Raw genomic sequence first — 16,051 nt, 5'->3', positions numbered from 1 at the left:
TGAAAATAAAAAGACTTGGGGCGCCTGGGTGGCTCAGTGGGTTAAAGCCTCTGCCTTCAGCCCAGGTCATGATCCCAGGGTCCTGGGATCGAGCCCCACATCGAGCCTGCTTCCTCTTCTCTCTCTCTCTGCCTGCCTCTCTGCCTACTTGTGATCTCTGTCTGTCAAATAAATAAATAAAATCTTTAAAAAAAAAAAAAAAGAAAGAAAGAAAAGAAAAGAAAAAGACTTTTTCAGTTGGGAGTGGACTCCGGAAGTTTAACACTTAGAGACTTACTGTGAAGTAAATATAAAGGAGGGTAGATCAGCACTAAGAGAAAAATGAATCTGAGAGGAAGAAGTGAGGAAGCAAACAGCAATGGTAAGCAAAGATTTTAGTAAATTCATTCAAACTAAAAAGTAGGAAAAAATAGGCATGCAGACCCACACAGGAGGGAGGGAGTTTAAAAAAGAAATAAATGATAAGATTGGAGGAGTTGGCTAGAGAGGGCTGGAGGGTAAGAGAGGAAGTCTACAGGGTCAAGCCCCGTCCCCCCCGCCCCCCACCAACACACAAGATTTGCAGAATTTTTTTTTCTTAAGTAGGCTTCACACCCAAAGTGGAGCTTGAAAGCAAGACCCTGAAATCAAGAGTCACATGTTCTACTGACTGAGCCAGCCAGGGCCCCCAGAATTTATAGAATGTAATAAGAGGGTAAAGACCTGGGGCACCTGGGTGGCTTAGTTGGTCAAGCGTCAGACTCTTGATCTCAGCTCCAGTCTTGATCTCAGTGTTGTGAGTTCGAGCCCCACACTGGGCTCCAAACTGGGCATGGAGTCTACTTAAAAAAAAAAAAAAAAAAAAAAAGTGAAGACTAAAAATAAGAAACCTGAAAACAACCAAAGTGATGACGTATCAAGAAATAAATTGGCCTGGGCAGAATTAGTTAAAAATGAAATGAAAGGCAAATCTTCCAAATGTGACAGGCCTACAGTTACAGTCTTTAAAAGCGCATGCACACCACCGCGAAGGTTTCCTGCTCTTAGAGATATATTCCCTTGGCTGAGGTGCTGACCACCACATCACTGACTGTCTATGAAAGTGAACACAAATGCAGAGGATCACATGTAATTCAAACTTCAACTGGAAAAATTGTGAGTGACCTTTACAAAGATACAAGGGAACATGGGACTGTCCCTCTAAATAAAGCTACAAGAGCTTTGAGTGATGACAAATTGAAGTCATTTGCATGTAGAGGGGACAGAGTGAGGCATTCCTTTCGTAGGCAGTCTCTATACATCTATGGAGAAAATCAGCCACAAGATGTTCAGATTTTGCTTACAACAGTTTCAGCAACAACTTGCGTTTAGATGATGAGGAGTCAAAACCATACAATGACCCAACAAATGCTGAATTTCTGGAATCTGTTAAGAGAAGGGTGACTCTGCATGTATGCCTGAAATCCAGCAACTTATATTAGAAATCCTTTAACATGACATTACTGGTGTCAGAATATTTCCAAAAAGAGACTCCCCTCGAACTTCAGTGACTGGCTTGTGGTGGCCAAGTGAATTTGGGTATGGAGGATCGTCAAGGTCAAGTATACCGAAAACCTAGAATAAGGTTCAGGGCTTTTAATGGAGAAAGGCAAAAACTTGGAAGCCTTACCCCTGAAAGAGCACACCTTCCTCCCCAGAAGTCGAGGAGAAGTCACTACTTAATGTAGCTGTGTTTATTCATGATTCAGGGACAACAATAAAAATTCAAACCCGGGGCGCCTAGCTGCCTCCATCAGTAGACAATGTGACTCTTGATTTCAGGATCATGAGTTTGAGCCCTACATTGGGCATAGAGATCACTTAAAAAAAGTTTTCAAACCCTGTTAGCCAACGATAGTCATTTGATACAAAGATTCAATAGTGTTGAATCCCCAGGTTCCTGGATGTTGGGGTCTTTTTTGTACAGTCTTGTCCCGATTTTGCGACTTACAAGACTTTATTCTTGGGACGTCATTTCCACAGAGCTGATGAAAAGCCTACCACAAGAAGCAGATATTCTTTTTTTTTTTTTTTAAGATTTTATTTATTTATTTGACAGAGAGAGAGAGAGATCACAAGTAGGCAGAGAGGCAGGCAGAGAGAGAAAGGGGGAAGCAGGTTCCCTGCTGAGCAGAGAGCCTGATGTGGGGCTCGATCCCAGGAACCTGAGATCATGACCTGAGCCAAAGGCAGAAGCTTAACCCACTGAGCCACACAGGCGCCCCAAGAAGCAGATATTCTTAATACAGACAATCCTGGAACATCATGAGGGTTGGGGTGCTGACCCTTCCCCCCACAGTTGAAAATCTATGTATAACTTTGACTTTCCCCAAACTTAACTACTAATAACGTATTGTTGACCAGAGCCTTAATGATAACATAAAGTTGATGATCATGTATTTTGTATACTATATGTAGTATATACTGTATTCTTTTTCAGAAATCTGAAGAAAAAATTGTTGATAAGAAAATCATAAGGAGGAGCGCCTGGGTGGCTCAGTTATTAAGCATCTGCCTTTGGCTCAGGTCATGATCCCAGGGTCCTAGTATCGAGTCCCACATCGGGGTTCCCTGCTCAGCGGGAAGCCTGCTTCTCTTTCTCCCACTCCCCCTGTTTGTGTTCCCTTTCTCATTCTGTCTCTCTGTGTCGAATAAATAAATAAAATCTTTAAAAGAAAATCATAAGGAAAAGAAAATAGATTTACAATACTGCACTGTGTTTATCAGGAAAAATCTATGTATGAATCGACTCTCATAGTTCAAACCCATGTTGTTCAAGGATCAACTATACTATGATGTTTGAGCAACTAAAATAATATTGCTCTTATCCATGAAGCAGAAGGTAGGAAGGATTATGTGCCATTTTAATATAATAAAATACTTCCAGCATTAAAACAATCAAATTATTTTTATTACTTAAATACATTTTAATACTTAAATACATTGAATACATTTTATACATAAATAGATTTTGGTCCTATTCTGTCTTCCAGCCTAAATATAGATAATATTGGACTAGAGATGGATCTTGAAATTACTGTTTGAGTTTTTAGTTGCAGGGCGGGTTTATGGTGATAGCCTTTTCTTTTTCTTTTTCTTTAGTAAACTCTACACCCAACATACGGCTCAAATTCATGACCCCATGATCAAGAGTGTCATGCTGTACTGACTGAACTAGCCAAGTGTCCCATGGTGATTGATAGCTTTTAAATATCGAGTCAAACCAATCTGTTACATTCTCAATATTAATATAATAACACTTATTTGCAGGAAAAGGGAACAAAACCCCCGTTTTGATGAATGCATTTGGTAGAATTTGCACTAAACTTCCTTGGTGCTTCATTGGTCAACAGCCATTAAGTAATTGTTTTATGGGACACCTGGATGGCTCAGTTGGTTGAGCGGCTGCCTTCAGCTCAGGTCATGATCCCAGCGTCCTGGGATCGAGTCCCACATTGGGCTCCTTGCTCAGCAGGGAGCCTGCTTCTCTCTCTGTCTCTTCCTGCCACTCTGTCTGCGTGTGCTCTCTCTCTCTCTGACAAATAAATAAATAAAATCTTTAAAAAAAAAAAAAAAGAAATTGTTTTATGGGGCGCCTGGGTGGCTCAGTGGGTTAAAGCCTCTGCCTTCGGCTCAGGTCATGGTCCCAGGGTCGTGGGATCGAGCCCCGCATCGGACTCTCTGCTCAGCAGGGAGCCTGCTTCCTCCTCTCTCTGCCTGCTTGTGATCTCTGTCTATCAAATAAATAAATAAAATCTTAAAAAAAAAAGAAAAAAAAAGAAGTTGTTTTATGAAATTAAGTTGAAAGTTTTTCTATGCTATATACTGGAGAGTACCTGTATTCTGATTTTGAAATAGTTTGATCATATAATAATTATTTCTCTCATTTAGGTTTTTAAAAAATATTTTACTTATTATTTAATTGAGAGAAAGAGAGAGCATGAGCAGTGGGAGTAGCAGGCAGAGGGAGAATCAGGCCCCCTGCTGAGGAGGGAGTGCAACACAGGACTTGATCCCAGGACCCTGAGATCATGACCCAAGCAGAAGGCAGATGCTCAGCAGGCAGCCACTCAGAAGCCCCTTCTATTTATTTAGTTTTTATACATCTTTTTTACTTATCAACTTAGGTACATTACTAGTATTAAAAAATACAGTTTGGCATTGTATTTTATAGAGCTGTGATCATCATAAACCAGAAATAAAAGGACACAAATGTCAGCAGTCCTTGAGAAGATGTGATAAAGAACACTTGATTTTTATTTATTTATTTTTTAAGGTTTTATTTTTACTTTTTTTTAAGATTTATTTATTTATTTTACAGATACAGAGACAGACCCTGCCCCTGTGCGCATGTGCACGTGTGAGCAGGGGAGGGGCAGAGGGAGAGGGAGACAAGTGAACTCCCCGTGGATTGGGGAGCCTGACAGGTATTCAATTCCAGAAACCTGAGATCACGATCTGATCTGAAATCAAGAGTCAGATGCCACCCAGGCACTCCAAGCTTTTATTTTTAAACAATCCTTACACCTAACATGGGGCTTGAACTCACAACCCTGAGACCACATGTCCCACCCTCCACTAACTGGAGCCAGACAGATGCCCCCAAGAGTACTTTAAAATGGAGTTATTGGGGCACCTGGCTGGCTCACTGGGTTAATGCCTCTGCCTTCGGCTTAGGTCATGATCTCAGGGTCCTGAGATTGAGCCCCACATAGTGCTCTCTGCTTGGCGGGGAGCCTGCTTCCCCCCCCCTCCCCGCCTTCCTCTCTGCCTACTTGTGATCTCTCTCTCTCTGTCAAATAAATAAATAAAATATTTTAAATAAATAAAAAATGGAGTTATTAGGGTGCCTGAGGGTGGCTCACGGGTAAGCGACTGCCTTCGGCTCAGGTTGTGATCCCAGGATCTTGGGATCAAATCCCGCATTAGGCTCCCTGCTCAGTGGGGGGTCTGATTCTCCCTGTGCCTGCTACTCCCACTGCTCATACTCTCTCTCTTCCTGTGTCAAATAAACAAATAAAATAAAATGGAGTCATTCCAGTCTCTCCCAGAGCCTGTCCTTATCACATTCATTTATTCACTCAACACAGGGGGACCCCCAATTTCTAGGGGACCCACTTTATACACTGAAAACTGTTGTAACTGCTCAGTATATTCTATTCCAGGACAAAACTAGTGTAGAATCTCATGAATGTTTTTTCTGTTAGACACACCGGATCTAAGGACTGACAGCATGTTTGCATTTCTGCTGAAGCCAAGCATTTCGTGGGCTAGGCTGGCTACATCAGGAACAACAGAAAAATGCTTTTTCTTCTTCCCAGATATGACTTCATCTTCGGTCTCTACCCCTCATTAATAATAAAGTAAGAGTTTCCTATCACTGCTATAACAGAGTACTACAAGTTTAGTGCCTTAAAAGAACACAGATTTTCAATCTTACCGTTCTATACATGAGAAGTCCACCGTGGGTGTTGCTGGACTAAAATCAAGGTGGCAGGGATGCCTGGGTGGCTCAGCCAGGTCAGCGTCTGACATCAGCTCAGGTCACATGATCCCCAGGTGCTGGGATGGAGTCTCTGAGCGTCAGCCTCCTTGCTCAACAGGGAGCCTGCTGCCCCTCCCCCGCCACCACCTGCCCCTCCCCATGCTTGTGCTTTCTCTCTCTCTCTCTCGCTCTCTCTGACAAATCTTAAACAATAAAATCAAGGTGACAGTGGGGCTGCATTTTTCTCAGGAGGCTGTAGGGGAGAATCACTTCCTTACCTTTCCAGCTTCTAGAGCCTACCTGCATTTCTTGGCTCGTACCCCCTTTTTGGCACCGTTCAGGCCCCCCCTCCCATAATCCCATCTCTCTGCAACAGCCAGGGAAATTTCTCTGTGTTTAGGGGCTCATGTGATTAGATTGGCCCACTGGATAATCCAGGATTATTACCCCATCTTAAATCTGTAGGAACCTCAATCCCCCTGCAAAGTTGAGGGGCCTTTACCATGTTAATTAACACATCACAGCTTCCTTCTGGTTGCTCCAGGGGAAACCTGTCCTTCACCTCTTCCAGTTTGCAGAGGCAGCTGGCATCCCTTGGCTCAAGGCCATATCATGGCAATCTCTGCTTCTGGTCTTAAATCTTTTACAGTTTTGATTCTCTTGCTTCCCTCTTACAAGGACCCTTGTGATCACACTTTTTAAAGATGTATTTGTCTATTTCGGAGAGAGGGAGGGGACAGAGGGAGAGAGAGAATCCCCTGCAGGCTCCTTGCTGAGCGCGGAGCCCAATATGGAGGTTATCTCTCTCCATCCCAAGATCATGACCTGGGCAGAAATCAACCAACTGAGGCAGCAATCAACCAACTGAGGCAGCCAGGCTCCCCTCCTTGTGATTATGTTTATTTAGCTCACCCAGATGATCCAGAATAATCTCCTCATCTCAAAATGTTGGATTTCATCATATCTGCAAAGTCCCCTTTTTCATATAAGGTTAACTACTCACAGATTTGGGGGTTAGGACATGAACATTTTTGGAGGGACATTATTCTGCCTGCCATAGCTGACCTTTGCCCCCAAAGTCTGCATCCAACCCATATAAACGCATCCCAGCCAAAAGTGCTCAAAAGCCTCAACCCATGACAACATCAACTCAAAGTCCAAAATTTTATCAGAATCTCACCATTGGGGCGCCTGGGGGGCTCAGTCTGTTGGGTGGCTGCCTTCAGCTCAGTGATGCCAGGGTTCTGGGATCGAGCCCCACATGGGGCTCCCTACTTCATTAGGGGTCTGCTTCTCCCTCTCCCTCTGTCCCTCCCCTACTCCCTGACCTTGTTCCCTCTCTCATTCAAATAAATAAATAAAATCTTAAAAAAAAAAAAAAAAGATCTCACTACCTCGAAAGTCCCAAATCTCATTATTTAAATTACTTGACATTTGGTGAGGACTTGGGTATGATTCCTGGGGCACAGTTTCTCTCCCTCTGTGCACCTGCAAACCTACAAAACAAGTTCTCGGCTCCCAGATATAAGAATAAGACAGTTCTAGAAAAATAGTCACAGATACTCCCATTTAAAAAGCAGAAAATGGAATGAATGATGGAGCCACCAATGTCCCAAGCAATGTAGAAACCCAGCCAGGCAGGCAGCGTTCATTAGCCTTTAAGGCCTGGGAATAATCTGTGGCTCCTGGCTCCATCCTCTGGGCCTGGAAACTCCGCAGCAGAGCAGGCTTCCCTTTCCCACGAGAGGCACCACGCGTTTGCAGCTGACGCGTTTTATCAGCTGGTTTCCTGCCTGTAGATGAGCAGTTCTTTCGCACCTGCTGTGGAGTGTTCTGGTCTTAAATCATCTTCCTAAGTTCTTTTTAGTGAATTCCTGCACTCACTGTAACTTTTAAAAAATGTGTAATCAGGGGCGCCTGGGTGGCTCAGTGGATTAAGCCCTCTGCCTTCAGCTCAGGTCATGATCCCAGGGTCCTGGGATCGAGCCCCACATTGGGCTCTCTGCTCAGTGGGGAGCCTGCTTCCTCCTCTCTCTCTGCCTGCCTCTCTGCCTACTTGTGATCTCTGTCTGTCAAATAAATAAATAATCTTTAAAAAAAATGTGTAATCAGGGTGCCTGGGTAGCTCAGTTGGGTAAATGTCTGCCTTCGGTTCAGGTCGTGATCCTGAAGTCCTTGGTTCTAGTCCCATGTCATCTCCCTGCTCAGCAAGCGTGTCTGCTTCTCCCTCTCCCTCTGCCTGCTGTTCCCCCTGCTTGTGCTCTCTTGCTCTCTCTCTGCAAATAAATAAATAAAATCTTTTTAAAAAATATAATCATCTCAAGAAAGATTATGTCACAACGAGCAGAAAGACAGCCATGGGTGAGGTCAGTCATTTTGCATCTGCTTATCAGTAAAGAATGTTGTTGGGGAAAAAAAAAAAAAAAGGATAAGACTTTCAGAGATTGGAAGTGACTGAGCAAAAAAAAAAAAAGACGGCGGGGTCAGGTGGGGGACGCGTGGGTGGCTCAGTCATTAAGCATCTGCCTTTGGCTCAGGTCATGGTCTCAGGGTCCTGGGATGGAGCCCCCTACCAATCAGGCTCCCTGCTCAGCGGGGCGTCTGCCCCTCCCCCGTGTTTGTGCTCTTTTGCTTACGTTCGCACTCTCTCTCAAATAAATGAAATCTTTTTTAAAAAATGACAGAAAGAAAGAAGTTGCCATCTTCACAAGTGTCCTGGGGCTGGATTGTCTTCCTTATCAATGGACACATTTTCATCTCCTCACCTGGGCAAATTTGAAGAAGAGTGGTGAGGAGAGGCCAAGTGACCACGTATCCTAGAGGCGGAATCAGACTTCCGGAGTCCCAATCCTGGCTCTACTACTTCTTAGGGATGTGACTCTGGGTAAATTATTTAATCTCTCTGTAACTCAGTTTTCTCATCTGTGCAATGGGTATGGCATCGGTGCATGACTCATAGGATAGTTATGAGGATTGCATGCACTTTTACTTGTAACCTATCCGGCACATAGTAAGTTCTGTATATGTGTTTGTTATCTAAATACTTAAGTTAATAGAAGAAGATTATTTGGCGTGGGGTGCATGATTTCTAAGAAAAACAAAAAAAAGGTAAAAGGTAATAAGGGATAGAAATAAAATCAAAGAAATTCCCCAGAACATAAAGTAAAAGAGTTTCAGTACAATGCATAAGGCATGGTACCATTTGTGGCGGGGGGGTGTCTATTTCTACAAGGTATGTGTCTGTACGTAAACTCACAGAAATGTGTCTGGCAGGATATTTAGCTCTCTAGAGGGGACAGTCAGACAAGGAGAGCCTCTGCGTTATTTTCCACAGCTGAATGGTTACCATGAGAACATATCTATGTGTTCTTTGTTTTTTGGGTTTTTGATTTTTTTGTTTGTTTGTTTGTTTTTGTTTTTGTTTTTTTGCAAATCAACGTTCAAGAACAAAGCCCCCAGGAAGCAATGAGGAAGAGTGGCCAGGTCGCTATCTGGGAGTGAAGAGAAGTCACAGAATAGATGACATCAGAATTGGATCTTCAAGGAGGCATCACCTGAGGAAAAGAGACTGCTGAAGCCAGGGCAGCGGGAGAAGAAAATGATGTGTATGAGGAAGGATCGGAATTTATCTGAGCAGAGTTCTGGCCTGTGTGGTTGGGCAGGGAGAGGAAGGAAGGGACAGGTCTGAGACTGGGCTGTGGGGATGGGTTTAGGGTCGGTTGGGAAGGGCTGTTAGACACACAGAGGAGGTTGAACTTTGTGGAGACGACTTTTTAAGCTGTTATGGGGCATGATTACACTAGAAGTATCCTTTGGCAGCCAGGTGGGAAGTGGACCAGACAGGTAGGGAATGGTTGCTTGGCGACTGGTTAAGGAGACTGCTGCACTGCCCCTGGAGAATTGCCCCGCAAATGACAGAACAGGGTCTGCACGTGACAGCATAGGGTCTGTGTAGGGTTGGAAGAAGGTCTGGGTTTTAGAGAGAACTAGGAGGAGGCATCCACAGTACCTGCCCTCAGCATCAACTCCCCATTTTTGTGGTAACTGTATCCTGCTTTGGGGGACCACGTTTTGTCGCCTTTGTCCTCTGTGCTTTTGGCTCTGGGCTCCAAGGGTAGGACACAGGATGTAAGTCATTAAGGCATGCTGTCTGCTCAACCACCTTTCCTGGAGCACATGATCCCAAGCAGAACAATCAGGGGCACCAAGACCTGTTCTGGGACATCCACAAGCCGTGAGACGATGGGAACCTGAAAGTGCTGAAGCCCCTGTGTGCCCAAGGGAAGGGAAGCCTATAGCTGGATCTTGGCAGCATCCTTGGAGCCCCAAATGAAGCTAAACCTTAGCCAGCTGTGGCCACAGACTTCTCACAAGCCAGTGATTTTTTAAATTCAGTTCAATTTAATTTAGTTTGGGGTTGCCTGGGTGGCTCAGTTGGTTAAGTGTCCACCCTCAGCTTGGGTCATGATCCTGGGGTTCTTGCTCAATGCGGAACCTGCTTCTCCCTCTCCCTCTGCCTGCTGATTCCCCTGTTGTGTGTGCTATCTCTTGCTCTCTCTCTCTCTCTGACAAATAAATAAGCGAAATCTTTAAAAAAATTAATTTAGTTTGGTTTAAGTCAGTTTCAGTAGCATTTTCCGTTCAAACTGAACTGAATTAAGAGTATTCAGCGTTTCTGGGCGCCTGGGTGGCTCAGTGGGTTAAGCCGCTGCCTTCGGCTCAGGTCATGATCTCAGGGTCCTGGGATCGAGTCCCGCATCGGGCTCTCTGCTCAGCAGGGAGCCTGCTTCCCTCTCTCTCTCTCTGCCTGCCTCTCCATCTACTTGTGATTTCTCTCTGTCAAATAAATAAATAAATAAAATCTTTAAAAAAAAAAAAAAAAAGAGTATTCAGCGTTTCTAATGATTAGCCCTGGGAACAAAGAGCATCTCTGAAATCTATTGCTCTTGGTCTTCTGGTAGTAAATAAGGACAAAAAGATGTCCTTAGCCACTGTCAGGCCCTCTTAGGGAGAGGAGGATGTGTCGCTCTGATTTGCTAAGTTAACAGAATTTAATAAGGCTTTTGAGATTCTGGAAGGGGTGGCCCAGGACTGTGTGACTACCAGACTTTGGGATTTCACAGAATTCAGCAGCAAAGTTACAAAGACAAATCTTAGGGTCCAAATTAGAATCCCAAGTGGTTTGTTGTTTTGGTTTTCTTTTTTTTTAAGATTTTTTCAAAAGAGAGAGCGGGGGAAGGGAAAGGTATGGGGAGGGACAAAGGGAAAGGGAGAACAAGAGACTCTCGGGCAGATTCCCCACTGAAAGCAGAGCCTGTCCCAGATATCGTGACCTGAGCTAAAACCAAGAGTCAGATGCCCAACTGACTAAGCCACCTGGGCACCCCCAAAATTGCCAACTTTTAATTTTGGTAAGTAATCATAAAAGAATATATCATAATACCATAAAAGAAATAATATTTTTGCACTCTCTCTCTCTCTCACGCACACATATCGACACATACACACACAGAGAAAGGATAACTTTCAAATAAAGTATATCCCTTTCCAGTGAAAATGTCCGGCGGGTTTGTAAAGGACACTACCTTGTCCTCACGATTCTCTCTCTGTCTCAGGTACGAGAAAACTTTTTACCAGCAGTGCCTAGTGGAGAATACCGTGTCCCTCGGTAGAGCCCTCAGATGTCATCCACATTCCTGGGATAGGGTAAGACTGAGCTACACAGGCCCAGGCCTAGGAGGAGGATTGCAGATCCCAGGGAAAGGCCTTTCTCAAGGAGAGGCTTGGCAGGGGAGGCTCTGGCAAGGGAAGCCAGACAGCGAGCGCATGAAGCTCGGAGAGACTGGTGGAAATCTCGTTCCCACCACTGCCCGAGTCCAGCCAGCCCTCTCGCCAGTCCACCACCTGAGTGGGGACCCCAGGAGCCCAGAGTATAGACTAGTTGCAGTGCTGGGTCTAGAGGAGGGTGCTTGGAGAGACTGGGGACAGTGAACAGGCAGGGTCCCCCCTCTGGAGCAGCAGCGGCCTCGCTGGGGTTTCGGCATCAACAGAGACTGGGGCCAAGCTCCAGAGTGTGGCGTGGGCTGCTCTTTTGTGCCCTGAGGAAGAGTAGCTCCTTCAGCTCAGCTCAGAGAGGGGGAAGACATTAGCCTAAGGGTGACGGGATGGAAGTCTTGCCCCTCCACAGCCCCTTCCTAGAGCAGGCACTTAACCACCCAGTGAAGCGGGGTTCATAGGAAGGAGATTCTGACGAGTCACCGTTAGCAGGCACGTGCACTGCGGTCGTGCGGTCACTATCAGAAAGTGCTCCAACTTTCAGTCAGAGGGACCTGAATATCCCTGTTTTATAAGGGAGACTGGATGGAAACTACTGGCTGAGAGCCAAGACCCTGGGGCAGGGCAGGAGGACAACCGGATGGAGGGGCTGGGGGAGAGTGAACAAAGCATGGAGGAAGGCCAGGGAAGCAGGCCCAGACAAGGCAGGCAGGAATGGAGTGATGGGAAACATAGTGGGAAAAGTACTCTCTGCACCCCGCTCTGGACACGGAGTATATGTACGTGCATACACAGACCCGAGAGCTTGTTTCTCTGGTAGTAGGCTCTGCTCTTCCAGAGTGTTCTCCCCGCTCTCTGCCCTTGTCAGCTTCCAGGCCCTGCCAACTCATCTGTCTTTGCCTTATCTCCCACCCAAGTTCCTGAGAAACCCAAGATCTAAGCTGCTCGGAATGTCTGTCTCCAGTGAGGCCCTGAAAATCATCATCTCCAGCCAGCCTACAACTCCCCTGACCTTGAACTAGGGGTCCATCAGCTCGGGCAGAGAAGAGCAGGGGTTCCAGCGGTCTCCGGAGCGGCCACCAACAACTCAGAACACTTTGTGTCTTCTGCAAGAGTTGCAGCTTCCCACCGGAGGCATACCCAATCCCAGCTCTGGAACTCCATGATTTCAAGGTCGAGTGAGGCTATGTGACCTGAGATCCTATGATCCCATGCTCCTGGGGCCCAGACCTGCCCCCCACCATATCAGAGAAGCCAGAGGATGTGTGCCAAGTCATATGCACTGTGTTGTTTATTGTCCCATGTTACCCATGGGACAGGGGTGGGATGGGGAAGGGAGCCCTGGGGCAGAGAGAGACGGAAGGAGGGGGCAGTGGGAACCATCCGTTTTCTGAACTCTGCCCTTTCTTCCAGCTGGTGATGGGTGCGGGCTCAGCTACCAGCAGGACGGAGTCAGATACAACCACAGTGTTGTGTGAGAAGGTTGGGCACCGTCTCATACTTGAAAGAGTAGCCGCCGTCTGAGGTGGTACGGACACGTAGGGGCCTCATGGTCCCAGGGAGGGCAGCACAGCAGGGCTGTGCCCCTGGCAACAAGGAAAGAGGTTGGACTGGGGTGGGAGGAACCCCGGGCCCTGGCAGGGACAGGTCCGGTGGGGCAGACAGCCCACATCCCCCATGGCAATAGTGGAAGATGAAACTGGGCGGGTATACAATCCACCGGTCCCAGCCCAGCTCCTGGAAGGAGATATTGAGGGCGGCTCTGTGACAGTCGACATAGGAGGCAGGTTCCTCTGGAGGCCTCTGGAGCAGACGCAGCGCCGCCGCCGGAGACCAGGGCCAGGGCAACGGGGGAGTGGAACGTCGGGCTCGCTCCCCCACACTGGGTGGCCTGGCCCGGGTGTGGGCCACCAGGAAGGGTGTGGCCTCGGGCCGGGCTGAGCAGGAACAGAGAGGGCAGTGGAGCAGCAGCACCAAGACTGGGTTGGTCAGCAGAGGGAGGGCAGAGGGGGCGAGCTGCAGCACCGCCCAGCGAGGGGGTGCCTGGCCCAACGACATGGGCACGGCCATGGGGACCCCCGATGACAGCGCCAGCAGGCTTAGCAGGGGCCCAGAGCTATTGGAAGCCACTTTGCTCCGCCTGTCCAGTCCCGTATGGAACCACAGGTGGGCTGAAGTCACTTGGCGGCTGCGCGTGTGCTGGGATGGCCGGAACACGTATGTGAAGAGGCCGTCCTCTGCCTCTGGGGTCAGCTCTCTAGCCACTGGCTGGTCCGTGCACCTGGCACCTGAGGAGACAGAGGGAAGGAAGAGGGCAGCCCCAACTGGGAGAGCATGGGACCTCTCCTCTTCCCCAATGGCAGGGACGGGACTGCTGGCCACCAGCCAGCCATACTCTGAGCACTCTGCCCATGCACAGAAGTTCTCCATTTGTTATTTCATCCCTAAAGGACTTTAAAAATACAAGATGCTGCCAACTTCTCTCCGAAATGGTTTTACCAATTAATATTCCCGTCAGCCACATATAAAAGAGGCCCTGCCCGCCCTTCATCAGCGCTTGGCATTGTTAGACCTAAATGTTTGCTCACCGGTCATGTGAAACAATCTTGAATGAAGGTGCCTTGAATACAGGGGCATTTGTTTTATTCCCCCAGAGAGCTTTTAAAAAAATTTTTTAAGATTTTATTTTTAAGTGATCTCGACACCCAACGTGGGGCTCAAACTCACAACCCCAAGATCAAGGGTCACACGCTCTCCTGACTGAGCCAGCCAGGCGCCCCACCCCGTGTATCTTTTTTCTTTTCTTTTTTAGATTTTATTTATTTATGTATCAGAGAGAGAGGGCGAGAGAGCAAGCACAGGCAGACAGAGTGGCAGGCAGAGGCAGAGGGAGAAGCAGGCTCCCTGCAGAGCAAGGAGCCCGATGCGGGACTCGATCCCAGGACGCTGGGATCATGACCTGAGCCGAAGGCAGCTGCTTAACCAACTGAGCCACCCAGGCGTCCCCCGTGCATCTTTTTATATTGTCAGAAATACTGCATGATACAGTCTTTAAAACAATTCCGCGTTTAGGGGCACCTGGATGGCGCGTCCGTTGAGCATCCTACTCTCGGTTTCAGCTCAGGTCATGATCTCAGGGTTGTGGGATGGAGCCCCCCACTGGGCTCCACACCAGCATGGACTCTGCTTGATATCCTCTGCCCCTCCAGCTTGTGCTCTCTCTTTCTTAAAAAAAAAAAAATAATAAGTATTTTTTTAAATTTCACTTAAAAAAAATAGGTTCACATCTGAAAGAAAAAGCAGCAGGGGTGGGGGGTTGGGAGGAGAAAGCATATCACCCAGGATAGAGGGCAGTGCTTTCTAAGAAAGGCAGTTGGCGTCCTTCCACAACAGGTACGCAGATAGGGGAAGGACTAGAGATTGGGACGACACTGTCCCACGCATTCTCTCATTTAAAATCTCACGATTGATCTATTCTGCGGATAAGGAAACAGGGTGACAAAGAGGAAGGGACATTTAACGACTAAGTGGGCAGGCTGGGATTCTGCCTGATCCCAAAGCCGCCCTGAGTCACTGCGCTGCACAAGGCACAAGACCAAGGCACAAGGAGGAAGGAACTCCTCTCTGAAGCAAAGGATAAGCCGGATTACGAGAAAGTCCACCTGGAAGAGGGCTTTACTGGTTCCATCAGTGGAACTGCAAAACACACATAGGGAGATGAAAGGCAATTTAAGAGAAAGTAGATTAATTTCCTGGAAAGGTTTCCCAACAAATCTTACCCCTGCATTTCTGATATCTTTTCAAGTCTCAGCTAATTGGGCCAAAAGAAACAAGGTTTGAAGTAGGGAGCAGAGGCAGAGGAAGAAGGAAAGGTGAAGGAAAGGGGCCCAGACCCAAATGTCTGTCTCTAGAGACTCTTGGTCTCCCAGATGAATGTCTCCCAAATGCCTCCCCTGAGCCTTGCACCTTTTCGCTTAATCCTGAGAGGTAGGCATTATTGCCCATTTTCGGGTGAGGAGACGGGAGATTCAAACCCAGACCCGTCTGGCCCTGAAGCCCACGCTGTATGTACCACACTGCTTCTCCAAGTCGCCCTGCCGGTTCCCACTTTCATTACCTGTAGCTGGGAAAAGGATGGCCTGGGAGACATCCTCCTCCTCCCTGGGCTCAGAGCCCCTGCGCAGGAAGCCCCCCTGGGCATGTCTTCGGGGCAGACGCCTGCCTCCAGGATCCCCGCCTTCCCCGGCCAGTGTGGGGGGCCCCAGAGCATCCAAGAACAGGGCCCTCACCTTGGCCAGCACAAGTGCCCGGTCCAGCTCTGGCCCATGGCAGCCATGCCCACTCTTTGGGGACAGCAGCAAGAGGAGCAGGAATGGCAGATGGGGCGACATAGTTCACCTAGCCCTGCCAACTGTGAACCCGCTCCCTGCCCTGTGCCCCTTCTGTCAGGGTCTGCCCCCTGCTTCCCCACTCTGCCCTCAGCATCCCACCACCGGGCCTCTTCTACCCTTCTCATCCTGATCTCCCCAGTCCTTCCCACGCCCTGCAATCCAGAGTGGCCCCTGCCCATGGCATTGAGACCTCCTATCTCTGACGCAGATGTCTGTGGCCCTGAGCCTTATCTTCCACTCCTGCCAAGCGTGTGGGGGAGGGGGCTGGTGAGGGTTTTCACCCCGAGTGACCTGACCCACACATACCACCCCTTCCCCTACACACACACACACACACACTCTCTCTCTCACACACACACACACACACAGCCACATCCCTATA

The 16,051-nt window shown here is 47.7% G+C and overlaps 1 protein-coding gene and 1 pseudogene across 1 annotated transcript; one reads left to right on the top strand and one right to left on the bottom strand.

Annotated features, from left to right (window-relative positions):
- The first annotated feature begins 841 nt into the window (after nt 1–841).
- Nucleotides 842–1,471, top strand: LOC122903481 (annotated as a pseudogene).
- An 11,142-nt stretch (nt 1,472–12,613) lies between these two features.
- On the bottom strand, nt 12,614–16,033 carry INHA (inhibin subunit alpha). Its single transcript, XM_044240857.1, has 2 exons — nt 15,396–16,033; nt 12,614–13,566 (listed from the first exon to the last, which is right to left on the bottom strand). The coding sequence occupies exons 1-2, from the start codon at nt 15,667–15,669 to the stop codon at nt 12,731–12,733; spliced, it is 1,110 nt and encodes a 369-aa protein (XP_044096792.1). The 5' UTR covers nt 15,670–16,033; the 3' UTR covers nt 12,614–12,730.
- Between the last annotated feature and the right edge of the window lie 18 nt (nt 16,034–16,051).

Source organism: Neovison vison, chromosome 3 (genome assembly GCF_020171115.1).
Source record: "Neovison vison isolate M4711 chromosome 3, ASM_NN_V1, whole genome shotgun sequence".
Classification (NCBI taxonomy): domain Eukaryota; kingdom Metazoa; phylum Chordata; class Mammalia; order Carnivora; family Mustelidae; genus Neogale; species Neogale vison.
The sequence above is the reverse complement of the archived record's forward strand: the minus strand, read 5'-3'. Positions and strand labels throughout refer to the sequence as shown.

What these genes read in the sequence shown, in the direction of transcription:
- INHA (XM_044240857.1), bottom strand. Translation starts at nt 15,669, where the DNA reads ATGTCGCCCCATCTGCCATTCCTGCTCCTCTTGCTGCTGTCCCCAAAG. An exon ending in CATCCTTTTCCCAGCTACAG is followed by an intron (nt 13,567 to 15,395) that starts GTAATGAAAGTG and finishes CTGTCTCCTCAG; the next exon opens with GTGCCAGGTGCACGGACCAG.